Source organism: Vulpes vulpes, chromosome X, assembly GCF_048418805.1.
Source record: "Vulpes vulpes isolate BD-2025 chromosome X, VulVul3, whole genome shotgun sequence".
NCBI lineage: Eukaryota > Metazoa > Chordata > Mammalia > Carnivora > Canidae > Vulpes > Vulpes vulpes.
In genome coordinates, this window is record NC_132796.1 from 40,226,657 (window position 1) to 40,239,756 (window position 13,100).

Genomic DNA, 13,100 nt, shown 5'->3' on the forward strand with positions numbered 1-13,100 from the left:
TGCGGCCTAGATCAGAGTCGCCAATGATGCTAGCAGCTTTCTCAGCATCAACATGAAAATCTGGCAGCTCTAGAGGGACTGAAATGCACTTGCAGGCTTCATATAGGAAAATCACTCCGAAACTCTTCATGTTCAGTAAAGAATTAAGCAGTCAATATACTTCCCAAACTTTTTAAAGAATTCGTTCATGTCGGTAAATTGATAGGCTCTTACTAAAATTAATTTTAAAGCCTCACTCTAATTATTAAAAGTCAGGTGAGGGGGTGCCTGGGGGGCGCAGTCAGTTCAGTGTCCGACTCTTGATTTCATCTCAGGGTCATGAGATCGAGCCCTGTGTGGGGCTCCATGCTGGGTGTGAAGCCTGCTTAAAATGCTATCTCTCCCTTTCCCCCTGCCCCTTCTTCTGCTGCTGTCTCTTAAAAAAAAAAAGTCAAGTTACCATTTCTCTTTAGAAACTGGAAATGTTAACCAGCCTAATTAAAAGTGAAATGATTCTCACAAATTATGCTTTATTTGATCTTCTTGCTGAAGATAGGAGTAGTGAGAAAAACAGGGAATGTCAGACTGAGAAGGGGCTTTGAATGATATTCAGTATGAGAGCGCTGAGGCCACAGTCATGCAGGAAGTAGCACGAGCGTTTCCTGCCACCTACTCCAATAAGGTGCATCAAGCTGCCTCGGCACATCTCTTTTCTCCTCAGCTAACAACAGTGCTCTCAGCCTTGTCTGCTCTCCCACCTTTGCTTTGTGCAGCAAAAGTTTAAACAGAAGGGATGCGAATCAACCTTTTTCTAAAGGTAAAAGGAGCAAAAGTCAGCATCACCTTCTATAATGATCTAAAAGATGGAGATGGGTTGGGTTCCTTTTCCTTTTGTCCCCACCCTATCCACAAGAGATTCAAGCTGCCATTTCCAAACAGCTATGCGCATGGTGATTACACTGAGTATCTTTCTCGGTTGCATTTAATTTTACCAATGTTTATGGAAATCCCAGACATTCTTATGAGGGGTTGAGAACATAAAGTTCACTAGGACTGCCTTTGAGGACACAGAAAAGATGGGCATGTTTAAAACTCCAGATTAAGAATAATTTTCCTTAAGGATTAAGGTCGATCCTAAAATCAATAATAATTTAATTTTCAGAGCACAGCCTACACCATGCCTTTGGCTGCAAGCCTTTGCACACATTAGCTTTGTTCTATACAAAAAGAGGCTCTCCACAGCCTGGATCACCCAGAGCTTAGACAGAAGCCTTCCTGCTGATAAGCCTGGGTCTACAGAGTAAAGAGAGAATGTGTGGATAAGTACAGATCTCTTGCTTTTCTTGGAAATCACCTGAGTGAGGAGATAAATTATCCTTCTGTCGTGTACTTTAGCTATTGCCAACATCGAATGAAAAACAGCACTTGGACTCAAATTCTAAGACAAGATATTCTTCCTCCAGAGATTCATTAAGCCTTTGGCATAACTCACTAATGAGAACGGACACTCAATAAGTATTTGTACAATCTGGCAAAAGAACCAGGAAGAGCTAAGACCTACCATTTGGAATACTGAACAAACAAGCTTAAAGTGAAACCAATCTTATTTTAAGAAAGAAACAACCTCATCCCTAAACTGTAACAAGAGATGTGGTAAAGGAGAGATGGGGATGGAGAGACAAGCTGAGTGGTGTTGAACAAACCCATTGCACCACTGGCGGCCTGTGTCAGCTACTAACCCTAACAAAGCAAATGGGCTCAGGTTCACCTCCTAGCAAAACTGAGAACCAGGAATGTTATCCATGCTCCAGGATTCTAAAAGGATTTCCCTCTACAAGGGCTGAGATGGAATCAGAAAGTCGAAAATCATGTCAGGGCCACAATGGCAGAGTACTCCCCAGCTCACCTTCCTCAGCATGTCATTCTGCTCCACACTGTTGATCTTGCCAGGGCTGATTTCTCCTTTCAGGGTGTATTCGAAGAACTTCCCACTGACATTCACCAATAAAGTGCTGAAGGCCCTGTCTTCCTGGGTACAGCTGAGCGACTTGTCATGACCACTGGTGGCAGGGGTGCCGTACCTCAGGATCACCCCAACGATGAGCCCTGAAACAGTGGGAAGGAAAAAAGACCCCCATCAGGTCTGTGGAAGGACAGAGGGAGCATGGAAATAATGACAGTCGGTCTACAATAGCTAGGAGACACAGAAGTCATCTTAGAACCCAGGTATAGTGTATTTTAGAAGCAGCTGCACGGTCCTTCCAAAGGGTTAACATCCTCTGGCCTGAGTTCCTCATCCACCAGGAGGACGAGGTGGGACAGTACCTTTCCTGGTTATTATGGCACTGAGCATTTTCCCCAAGTGACCATGTCTCCTTTCTCAGGCTTCTGGTGGAGGAGGATAGAATGGTAAGAGAGGCAAAGCCTTTTCTGCCAAGGACAGCACAGAGCACAACTGCTGAGCTTTGATCCGTACAAGCGGCAGCCCTCAGGCCAGTCCTGCTGCCATCTGCCAGCCAGGACCAGGCCACAGGAATTTCTAGCTCCTAAAAATGCAATTTGCTCTGCCACCCACCAGAGAAAGGGGTGGGGGGGGGGGGCAGAGAAGACAAAAGAGAAAGCAAAGCAGTGCTTTTGTTTAGGTCATTTCAAGTACTGGGTATCACGGAGGAAGTAATTCTACCGCTTGGGGAGCTAAACCTCACAGTGCAAATTTTTGCTATCGCGACGCAAGGACTGTGCAGCTGTCTTCTTGGAGCTGTGGCTATGATACAGCTAAAATAATTAGCTGCAAGTCTCTAGGTCTCATTCCGTTCTTAGGTGGGGTTTCCCATTAGGGGGAAAAAAACAACCTCAGCAAAGTTGTGGATAAGCATGTGGTTCCACAATGAAGGAGTGTTGCTCCCCTGGTCCTGGACAGGAGTCCCACATGCCACAGGAGAAGTGAGCGACATATGAAGAGAACATAAATCTCCACAAGAAACTTCCTACAGTTCTCTCTTAGGGGGAAGATTTCTGACTTCTCTCTACATTCAGTTCTTTGCTAACAGTGTTAAAAGACAGAAGGGTAAAAAAAAAAAAAAAAAAAAAGAAATGCTCTCTTGTCTCATTCTGCCATTAACAGAGAGTTCCATGAGAAAAAGAAAGAAAGTTGTATGTTTACTATATTCTGTGCATAATATTCTATAATGTCTCTTATCACCAAGACATATGAGAACTCACAAGACGTTGTTGAGGAATTATATATATAAAATCTAGAAAAGTACAGTTCTTTAAGCCAGACTCAGTGTCTCTGCCACATCACCATCATTATTATTGTTATTATTAAAGATCTGCATTAACAGATACTTGTAGCTGGTTGACCTTTGTGAGAAAAATCAAATTATAAAAGATTACTAATAAAGAACAAGGTTCTTTTTTAAAAAGATTTTATTTATTCATTCATGAGAGACAGAGAGAGAGAGAGAGAGAGAGAGAGGCAGAGACACAGGCAGAGGGAGAAGCAGGCACCCTGCAGGAAGCCTGATGCAGGACTCAGTCCCAGGCCCCCAGGACCAAGACCTGAGCCAAGGGCAGAGGCTCAACCACTGAGCCACTGAGGCGTCTCTAGAATGAAGTTCTTAATAATCTCAACTTAACCAGATATAAAACAGTTTTAAAACCTTTAAAGGTGTAGGAGGAAAAGCCAGACTTTAAGGAAAAACACGTTGGTTGTTACAAAGAAAGAAAAAGATGATGTCTTTAGAGAAAAAATAATAAAAACCCCATAATGTAGATCATTCTGGTCATCAGGTCATAGGGCAAAAAGCAAGCAAGCACTTGAGGTCTTCAGCACCAATCTTTTTTTCATGTCTTATTGCTGGTATTTCACATTCTTTTCTTCTTGTTGGGTGACTAACCAGGATGATGTCAGAGATGGTAAGCTAGCACTTAGTGTCTCCCTGCCCAGCCTCGGAACAGACTTTCCAGCTGTGGTCTCTTGGCCATCTTGTGGTTTACAGTTTCCTGGGTGTCTGTGCTGGTAAACGAAGTTGGGGAGGTACCTATGTTGAGGTGGTTGCTGATGGTCAGTCCCTTCTCCTTGATTTTCCCACTCCTCTCCATGGCCATCCTAGAGAATCACAGTCTCTAACCCCAATGGATAATCTGTATCCCTGGTCTACTTTGTTTTCCTGTACCTTGGTTGTTGGCAGTCTTCTCCCTCCCTACACAGGAGGGCTGGAAGACTGGTCAGCCCTCATAGGGTCTCTGTATGGAGTAAGGTGTGTGCTGCTGGGCCTGGTGTCCGGGGGAGCTCTACAATCCCTCTTTCTGTTTCCCATTTTCAGCATTGTGGTTATTTTGCTGGGGAGCACATGGAGGCCCCCGCATAAAGTCTGTAATGGTTATACACTGCTCCATATTTATTGCCTGGCACTGGAAATCTACCAGGGCCAACATTTGTTGCTTCTACACCCTTTTCTCTGTCAAGAACTTTGAACCACATAGTTTCTCTACCCCCTGCACTGGGAAGGTGCTTCCTGGAGGTTCTTCTTTATGGCAGTCTAGTGTACAAATAAATATATATCACTTGGTGTCATTCCTGTGGATGAAACCATAGCTGTTTCTTACATGCAACCATTTTTTAAAAAGATTTTATTTATTTATTCATGAGAGAGGCAGAGACATAGGCAGAGGAAGAAGCAGGTTCCATGTGGGGAGCCTGATGTGGGACTTGATCCCAGGACCCTGGGATCATGACCTGAGCCAAAGGCAGACACTCAACCACTGAGCCACCCAGGTGTCCTGAACCATTTTACTGTTCCTTAAACTTTTGTCACAAGGACTTTCTCGTCTCTGTGGGTGAGCCACTGCTCCCTCCACCATGCTCCTGAGCCATAGTGAGCAGTGGCTGCGCTGAGGAGGGGTGGCAGGAGGCTGCTGGGCCTTAGCCCTGCTGCTCAGGGTTGCGGCAATGGGGCTGGTGGTGGCAGCCTCAGCTCTTTCATGGGTCACCAGAGTAGGGTTCTGCTCAAGGTTCTCTGGGGTTGCTCTCCACTCCAGATGGAACTTGTATTGGGTTTTTTAAATTACTATTATTTCTTCACTCCCTGGTCAGGCAGTTATTTCCTAATGAAGTTGTACATGACAAGAGAGGACTCCGTGGCACTTCAACACTCATCATGTCTACAGGATGACCTGCAGAGTCTGAAGAAGGCGACCTATCACACGATTTAACTTTGATGTCTTCATCAGGAAACCAAAGTAAGTCATTTACAGAAGACTCTCCTTCTCTCAAATCAATAGCTGCTTCCCATAACTCACTGTTTATTTATGGTATCAGTGTCATTATTAGTGGAGGTAACTAAAAGGTAAACCATACTAGCACAGGGTCTTCATGATGACTACTACTCTAATGAAAGAGGTGAGGAACTATATATTTGGTCTTTGTCCCAATTTCCTGGTACATAGCTCCTAAAACCCTTGGAATTGAGTGATTAGTGTCTGTTTGTATGCTAGTAAGATGACTGGTGGCTGGAGGCTCCTCGATAATCTTCAAGATGGGAGCTGGTTGCCAGGGGGAACCAACCTTATGATTACAGAGTTGAAAACTTTTTATTTATTTATTGTATTTTTTTTTAATGATAGTCACACACGGGGAGAGAGAGAGAGAGAGAGGCAGAGACATAGGCAGAGGGAGAAGCAGGCTCCATGCACCGGGAGCCCGACGTGGGACTCGATCCCAGGTCTCCAGGATCGCACCCCGGGCCAAAGGCAGGCACCAAACTGCTGCGCCACCCAGGGATCCCTTATTGTATATTTTTTAATTGGAGTTTGATTTGCCAACATATAGTATAACACCCAGTGCTCATCCCATCAAGTGTCCCCCTAGTGCCCGTCATCCAGTCACCCCATCCCCCCGCCCACCTCCCCTTCCACTACCCCTTGTTCGTTTCCCAGATTTAGGAGTCTCTCATGTTTACAGAGTTGAAAACTTAAACCCTGCCCCAAACTTCCAGGGAGGGAAAGAAGCGAGAGAGTGAGTTAATCACTAATGGCCAATGATTTAATTAACTATGCCTAAGTAATGGAGTCTCCATAAAAATCCCCAAAGTATGGGGACTCAGAGAGCTTCTGGGTTGGTGAACATGGGTTGAAGGTATGGGGAGGGTGGTGTACCCAGAGAGGGCACGAAAGCTCCACACTCCTTCCTTCGTACCTTGCTCTATGTATCTCTTCCATCTGGCTGTTCCTTAGTTATATCCACTTATAATAAACCCGCAATAAAACAAGTAAACTATTTTCCTAAGTTCTTTGAACCATTCTACAAATGCTGTACTTGAGGAGGTTGTCATGGGAACCTCAGATGTGTAGCTGGTCAGCCAGAAGTGCAGGTGACCACTTAGGACTTGTGATTGACATCTGACATTGGGGAAGGGGGTGTGGTGTTGTGGGACTGAGCCCTCAACCTGTGGGAGTTAATGTCATCTCCAGGTAGTGTCAGAATTGAGTTGAATCATAGGACACTCAGCCACTACCCATCAGAATTGGAGAATTGCTTGGTGTGAGAAAGTCATTACAGAAGTGTTCAGTGTTGAATATTGCGTAAAGGGGAAACAGGAGGTTTTTTGCTTATAGAAGTTTATATTTGCAGACAAATTCCTCAATTATAGGAAATGCCCTCACACTCTCTCCCAGTAACCATCACCATCATACTAGAAGTGCTATTAACTGATGAACATTGTTTTTATGTACTGATAAAACACTTCCCTCCCTACCTGGGCCCAGTGTGCCCATTTTAAAGATGAGAGACGGTGAAGGTGATGCTGCCCTCTTGTGGTAAAACATGGCAACATAAAACACCACAGCAAAGATACAAGGTCAACGCCTGCCTGATAGTTTGGGCCAAAACTATTATCAAGCAACAGGATACATTGCTAACTCAAGGCAGACTTTGAGTTACTCCTCAAACATCTTAGATTCATATTTATTACCACTGTAGTTCATGACACAAAGGAACAGAGTCATCATCATGATAGTAAGTTTGTGTTTACTGTCTTCCACTTCAAGAAAGAGTACGACATTAGGACTGTGGAGGCATATTTTGGTAAGAAGAGGATAAAGGTTTAGAAAAAACATGAATGGCATATTTTCATCTGCTACATGTGGAAGACAGACATCCTCTGACAGGGAACTGTAAAAGGTGCTAACTACAAAGAATGAAAACACAACATTAAGTTTTTTTAAAAAGCTCAAAAAAATCAGTATCCACAAAAAAAAAAAAATGATGGAGACCAACCGAGGCACTGAAGATTTTACTGGATCAACATCATAGTGTTCTGGATTACAAAGAGAAATAACCTACTATGTATGTGGGCCAGAAAAGTAGCACATAAGATGGCAGCTGATGGAGAATATGAACCACTGATGTCATAGGTATAGGATTAATATCAGGGAAGAATGGAGTTTTAAACTCTTACAGAAGGCAAATATGGATAACATTCCTTTGACATCTGATATCCCTTAAAACAGGATGGTCAACTCCAAAGATGCAAAAGTTTGAAGACTTTTTCAGGGAAAAACAATTTTAAGACTGCTTCACCTAGGTAGGAAAACAACTCACTTCACAGCTGTATGAGCATATTGTGCTGATGGTGTGCAACTGCCAACTTTTCTAATTTTTAAAAGTAAGACACAAAATCCCTACGTATGGTTTATATATGTGTCTTTCCAAAAACTGGTGGTCTGAGGAAGGAATTTAACTATGGAGAAAGTATGGTTCAAAAACCCCGTGAGAAAAAAAACAAAACAAAACAAAACAACAAAAAACAAAAACCCCATGAGGCCATTAAAGAAACTAGCCCCCATTACTTTGGTGCCAGCTCCTGCTTTCGTGACTGAAGCTGTCAGAAGGACAGTTGAATGAATCAACACTCAGCTAGCTGTAATTCTAGACAGCCATCCACTTGCTGTAATATTTAGATGTCTCTATTAATAAGCCTTTGTTAAGAAGCTGGAGAACAGGTGCATGGATACGTTGTTCTCTAATGAGGTTTAACTTTCACTATATGAGCAATTGGGAGGAGATGATCACCAGTTGGGTCTGGCTACCACTGTGGGCTTGTTTACAGCATACAGGGGCTGTTCTGAGTTCAAAAGCTTCATCTGAAATCCTGAGAAAAGATAGCACCCTGTTCCATACTTCGTTCCACAGTGTGTGAAGAAAGTGAATATAATTTTGAAACATTTCATTTTGATTACATTCTGTAATCACTTCCTATTGCCTACTGTTAGCCCCAGGCGACTACTGATCTACTACTCCCTGTCTCTATAGATTTGCCTTTTCTGGACATTCAATATAAATGGAATCATAAAATATGTAGTCATTTGTGTTGGCTTCCTTCACTGAGTGTAATGTTTTCAAGGTTCAGCTGTGTGGAAGGAAGGTATCAGTACTTCATTACTTTTGATTGCTGAACAGTATTCCAATGTATGAATATACCATATTTTGCTTATCCATTCACCAGTTGATAAGCATTTGGGTTGTTTCCACGTTTTTGCTATTATGAATAATGCTGCTATGGATATTTGCATACAAATCCCTATAGACATGTTTTCATTTCTCTAGGGTAGATACCCAGGAGTGGAACTTCTGGGTCACATGGTAAATCTATGTTTACTATTTTAAGAAACTGCTGAAATTTTTTTCCACTGCTGAAACTGTGTACCTTGCAATTCACCCAAGCAGTGAATTAACACCCACTCCTTTTGATTGTTGACTAGTACTCCAGTGTATGAATATACAAGAATTTTTTTATCTATTCACCTGTTGAGGGATAGTTGACTTGCTTCCAGCTTTTGGCTATCACAAATTAAGTTGCCTTGAACATGCACAAACAGGGTTTTATGTGAATGCGTTTCCATTTCAATACCCAGAATATGACTGCTCAGTCACAGGGCAAGTGTATGTTTAACTTTATTAGAATCTGCCAAGCCATTTCTCAGAGTTACTATGCCATTTTGTGACAACCCCTTTCCCACAAGCAGTGTATGAAAGTTCTAGTTGCTCCACATCTGATAACTCTTGATAATACACCAGAAAATCTGTGAATCACCAACAGCCAGCCTGGGAGCAATGCTACCCTGCTAGAGGATGACTCTGATGAAAGAAATAAACTGAGTCCATAGCTCTTTAAGACACAAGTTATGTCTTGTCCCGGCCAGTATACAAGACACTAAAATAGTGAAAATCAAGCCAGTCAGGAGTTGGACCTCCAATCAAATGCCCCTCTTCTCCAGTAGCTGACATTCCAGAGATCTGATTAAAACCAAGATGGAGCACATTTTTGTGATTCAAAACCACCATCAATTTTATAAGTAGCTTCCCCAAATATGGGATGTCACAGTTAGGAATAAAAAGAAGAAAATGATTTTATCTTAGAGATCTACTTAACAAAACTAGACATGGGAAAATCATTCTACTGTCCCATGAAGCTTTTGGGTGAGTCACCACAAAAAACTTCCCATCATTGTTGTGCCATACAGCACTTCTCCACATATGACCGTATGCCATATAACCTTCTGACAATCTTTACAAAAGGAAGATCCTCATTCTAGTGTAGAATGAGTCTTTCATTGGGAACTAGGACCAGGGAGGCCGACTTGGGCTCCATGACTAAACTTTCAACTAGAGGAGTCCAAAATGGTATCCAAGTATAGGTTGATTACATTTATCTCATTCTATGTGGGGCCTATGCTGACTCAACACTTCCAGGGCTGGAGGGATTAATCCAGGGTTACAGTCTTAGGAATCCCATTATTACCACACACCTAAACCACACTCTCCAAGCTCTGCCATTAACCAATGAGACATTTTGACCTGGCTCCTTTATCTTCCAATTGGTTCAAAATTTTGGTAGGGAACTGAGTATCACTAATTCAATCCCTCAAACACCAACAATATAGATAACCACCCATGTTGTTAAACATATTTTCTTCTGAGGTGCCTAGGTGGCTCAGTGGTTGAGTGTCTGCCTTTGGCTCAGGGCATGATCCCAGGGTCCTGGGATTAAGTCCCACATCGGGCTCCCCACAGGGAGCCTGCTTCTCCCTCTGCCTGTGTCTCTGCCTCTGTATGTCTCTCATGAATGAATAAATAAATAAATACACATTTTCTTCAAAATGCTTTTAAAATAAAATTCACAGATACATTTGAGTGGAAGAAAATGGGAAGCCAGCAGATTCCTGGATTAGGTCTAAGGACCTTTCAAATTATAGTATTGGTTTTCTGTTTTAGGTCAGGAATATGATTCATTTGTTTCTGCTTCATACTCTGCCATTATCCAAAATCAAGGATACCTGTGGCTAAGTCATCACTCAACACATTTTAATTGCTGTTTTGTGTATCTCCCCCTTCAGTTAAACACATTAATCAAATTCAAGTCAACTGCCAAAGGACTACAAAGGTTACTACAGCAGATTATCACACATTTTCCTGACCTTTTTGCCACTCTTTAGAGGCTCAGCCAAGACTCAGATAAACACCAGCTACCTTTCAAAATAAATTTATCAATCTTTCCTCTGAACTTTTGCCTGGAATTCTCTCCCCACCCTGTCTTCCCTAATCATCCTCACAGGGTTAAGTCCTACTTATCCTTCAAGTCACAATATAATTATCACTTCTTCCAGGTAGGGAAGCCCTTCCTGATACCTCAGGACTGGATTGGATTCTCCACAATCAGGGTTGCCCTCACAGAATTCAACATGAAAGATGCCCCCTGAAATTGTTCAGGGCACAACCTACACAACCATATGTGGCTTCCCTGCTACCCATGCATCTCCAGACACAGTCTCTCATAGTGACCATGTCATCAGAGCTACGATAGCACTGCACTGTGAATGCCTTTTAACTTGTGTTCCTCATCCCCAGGGCTAATTTTCCTAAGGGCAATGCTCAGTGAGTACTCACCAGCCATTCCTGCATCTGACCCATCACAGCCACACAATACATGACAGCAGACTATGGGGACATTAGCCAGTAGCCATCTGTTAACAAAGAATCACCTTATGTGAGTTGTAGGAAAAGATACTTAGTTCTGAATCCTGAGAAAGCAACTACATATTTTCAACCTCTTACCTGCCATGAAACTCAAGGGTACCCACATTTATTAGCCTTTCCCATTTGGCCTGAATTAATGAATACAATTCAAGTACTCTCACAGGTCAAAAATCTTCTAGTGGTTTTATGAGGCATATTATAGAATCTACCTTCCTAGAGGCTCTGAAGTAATATTGCAAATAAACGAATGTGCTAATCACAGTTATCTTAGAGAGCTATGAAACTGGAACACACACCAACAACTACGTTTGCTGCTCTCATGACTGGACTTACTAAGGGATGGCTGAGCCTTAAACTGAAATAAATGCAAATATATAGACACACACAAGTAACAGGATAGGGTTTTGATAACACGTGGGAAAATAAGTGAACAAAACACAACCATACTTACCTAAGTTTTAATTGATGACGGTGTATTTTTGAAAATTAAAGAAAACAAAACCTATTTAAGAACTCACCTGTCAAACCAAATCAAAGACTATCAACCAAAACAAATTATCTTCTACGGACTTAACTGTGTTCTCTCAAAAGTCCTATGTCGAAGCCCTAACCACCACCACCACCACCACCACCACCACCACCACCACCGCCCCCCCCCCATGTGACTGTAATTTGGAGATAAGATCTTTTTTTTTTTTTTTTGGAGATAAGATCTTCAAGGAGGAAATAAAGGTTAAATGAGGTCATAAGGTGGGGGCCTTAACCTGATAGGGCTGGTGGCCTTGTAAGAGGAGGATGAGACACCTGCTCCCTCTTCCTGTACATGCGTGCCCAGAGGAAAGGCCATGTGAGGACACCGCAAGAAGGTGGCTGTCAGAAGATGCGGGGGGGCTTCTCTAGACTATCAATAATAGCCTTGCAGCTAACTCACATCTGACCTCACAACTAGGAAACCTTTCTCTTACAGATGAGAAGTCAAGGTCCCACTGCTCTATCACAGGGTCCTTAACCCATACTCCACAGATGGTTTTTGTCTTTTTTTTTTCCATATTACCATCATGATGACTCTTTTTAATCTTCCAAAGGAGACTTTCACCATATTGCCCTCCCAGCATGAACTCAGACTTTTGAAAGTATTTTCCTAGAGCACTAGCCAGCAAACTTTGTTCTCTCTGATCAGAATTGTTGGAGCCAGACAAAAGATTAACTTTCATTAATGCTTTCAAAACATTGCCTACTTGGGAAGATACTGAAATGTGCTATGTTTAGAAATTTAGAGGCACACAATACATAATTTTTAACTCAGATGATCAATACAATAATTCTAAAAAAGGACAAAGATTTAAATTTAAATTGATGATGACCTATACTAGTAAGCGAACTATAATGACTATAAAAACTTTATTATGAAGTATATCAGATACCCAAAAATATAAATATAGTACATATAAGGGATAAAGAGTAATGTAATTGGGAAAGTATATACATGGGGGGTTCAAAGGTAGTGGTAATGGTAGTGGCTTCTGTTTCTTAAAGCTGGACAGTAAATACAGAGGTGTTTATTCCACTTTTTAAGTTATATACTCTATTTTGTATATTTAATATATTTCACAAGAATTTATCAGGATAAGAATGGTCTACCAGACATCTATGTGGCCATCACTCAATTTAATCAACAGTGCACTACCAAGAGAGCTAAGCACCCTTTATAGTATTTTCAATCAAGACCTGAACTTGCCCTCACCCCAACCCCTGGAAACTACTACCCTGAACTGGGTAGGGGTTTTTTTTTTGTTTTTTTGTTTTTGATTTTTGCAAAAATGCAGAGAGTTAAGAGTCTAAACAGACTTTCAAAACTCCTGGCAGAGATGGTAATTTGAGGGGAAAAAAAAAGAAGAAAAGCATTTGACGTTCAAAAGCCTAGGTTTTGGAGTTTCAAAAGGATGGCTCCAAAGGGGAACTCAGGGCACTGGGAACATAGGAGGAGTAGAAAAAGGAAAGAAAGCAGGCAAACAGGGAAAAACAGTCTGAGAGTGCAGGTTAGAGGCTGGGGAGCAGGGAGTCTCTGACAAGGGCTTCTGGG

At 42.1% G+C, this 13,100-nt stretch overlaps 1 protein-coding gene across 4 annotated transcripts in view; it reads right to left on the bottom strand.

Annotated features, from left to right (window-relative positions):
• Positions 1 to 13,100, bottom strand: part of SLC9A7 (solute carrier family 9 member A7) — a 145,101-nt gene that overhangs the window by 76,952 nt on the left and 55,049 nt on the right. For all 4 annotated transcript variants that reach the window (XM_025982469.2, XM_025982470.2, XM_072743251.1 and 1 more), the window contains exon 2: positions 1,886 to 2,085. In XM_025982469.2, coding sequence (XP_025838254.2) covers positions 1,886 to 2,085 — 200 coding nt within the window. The remainder of the gene's footprint in view (positions 1 to 1,885; positions 2,086 to 13,100) is intronic.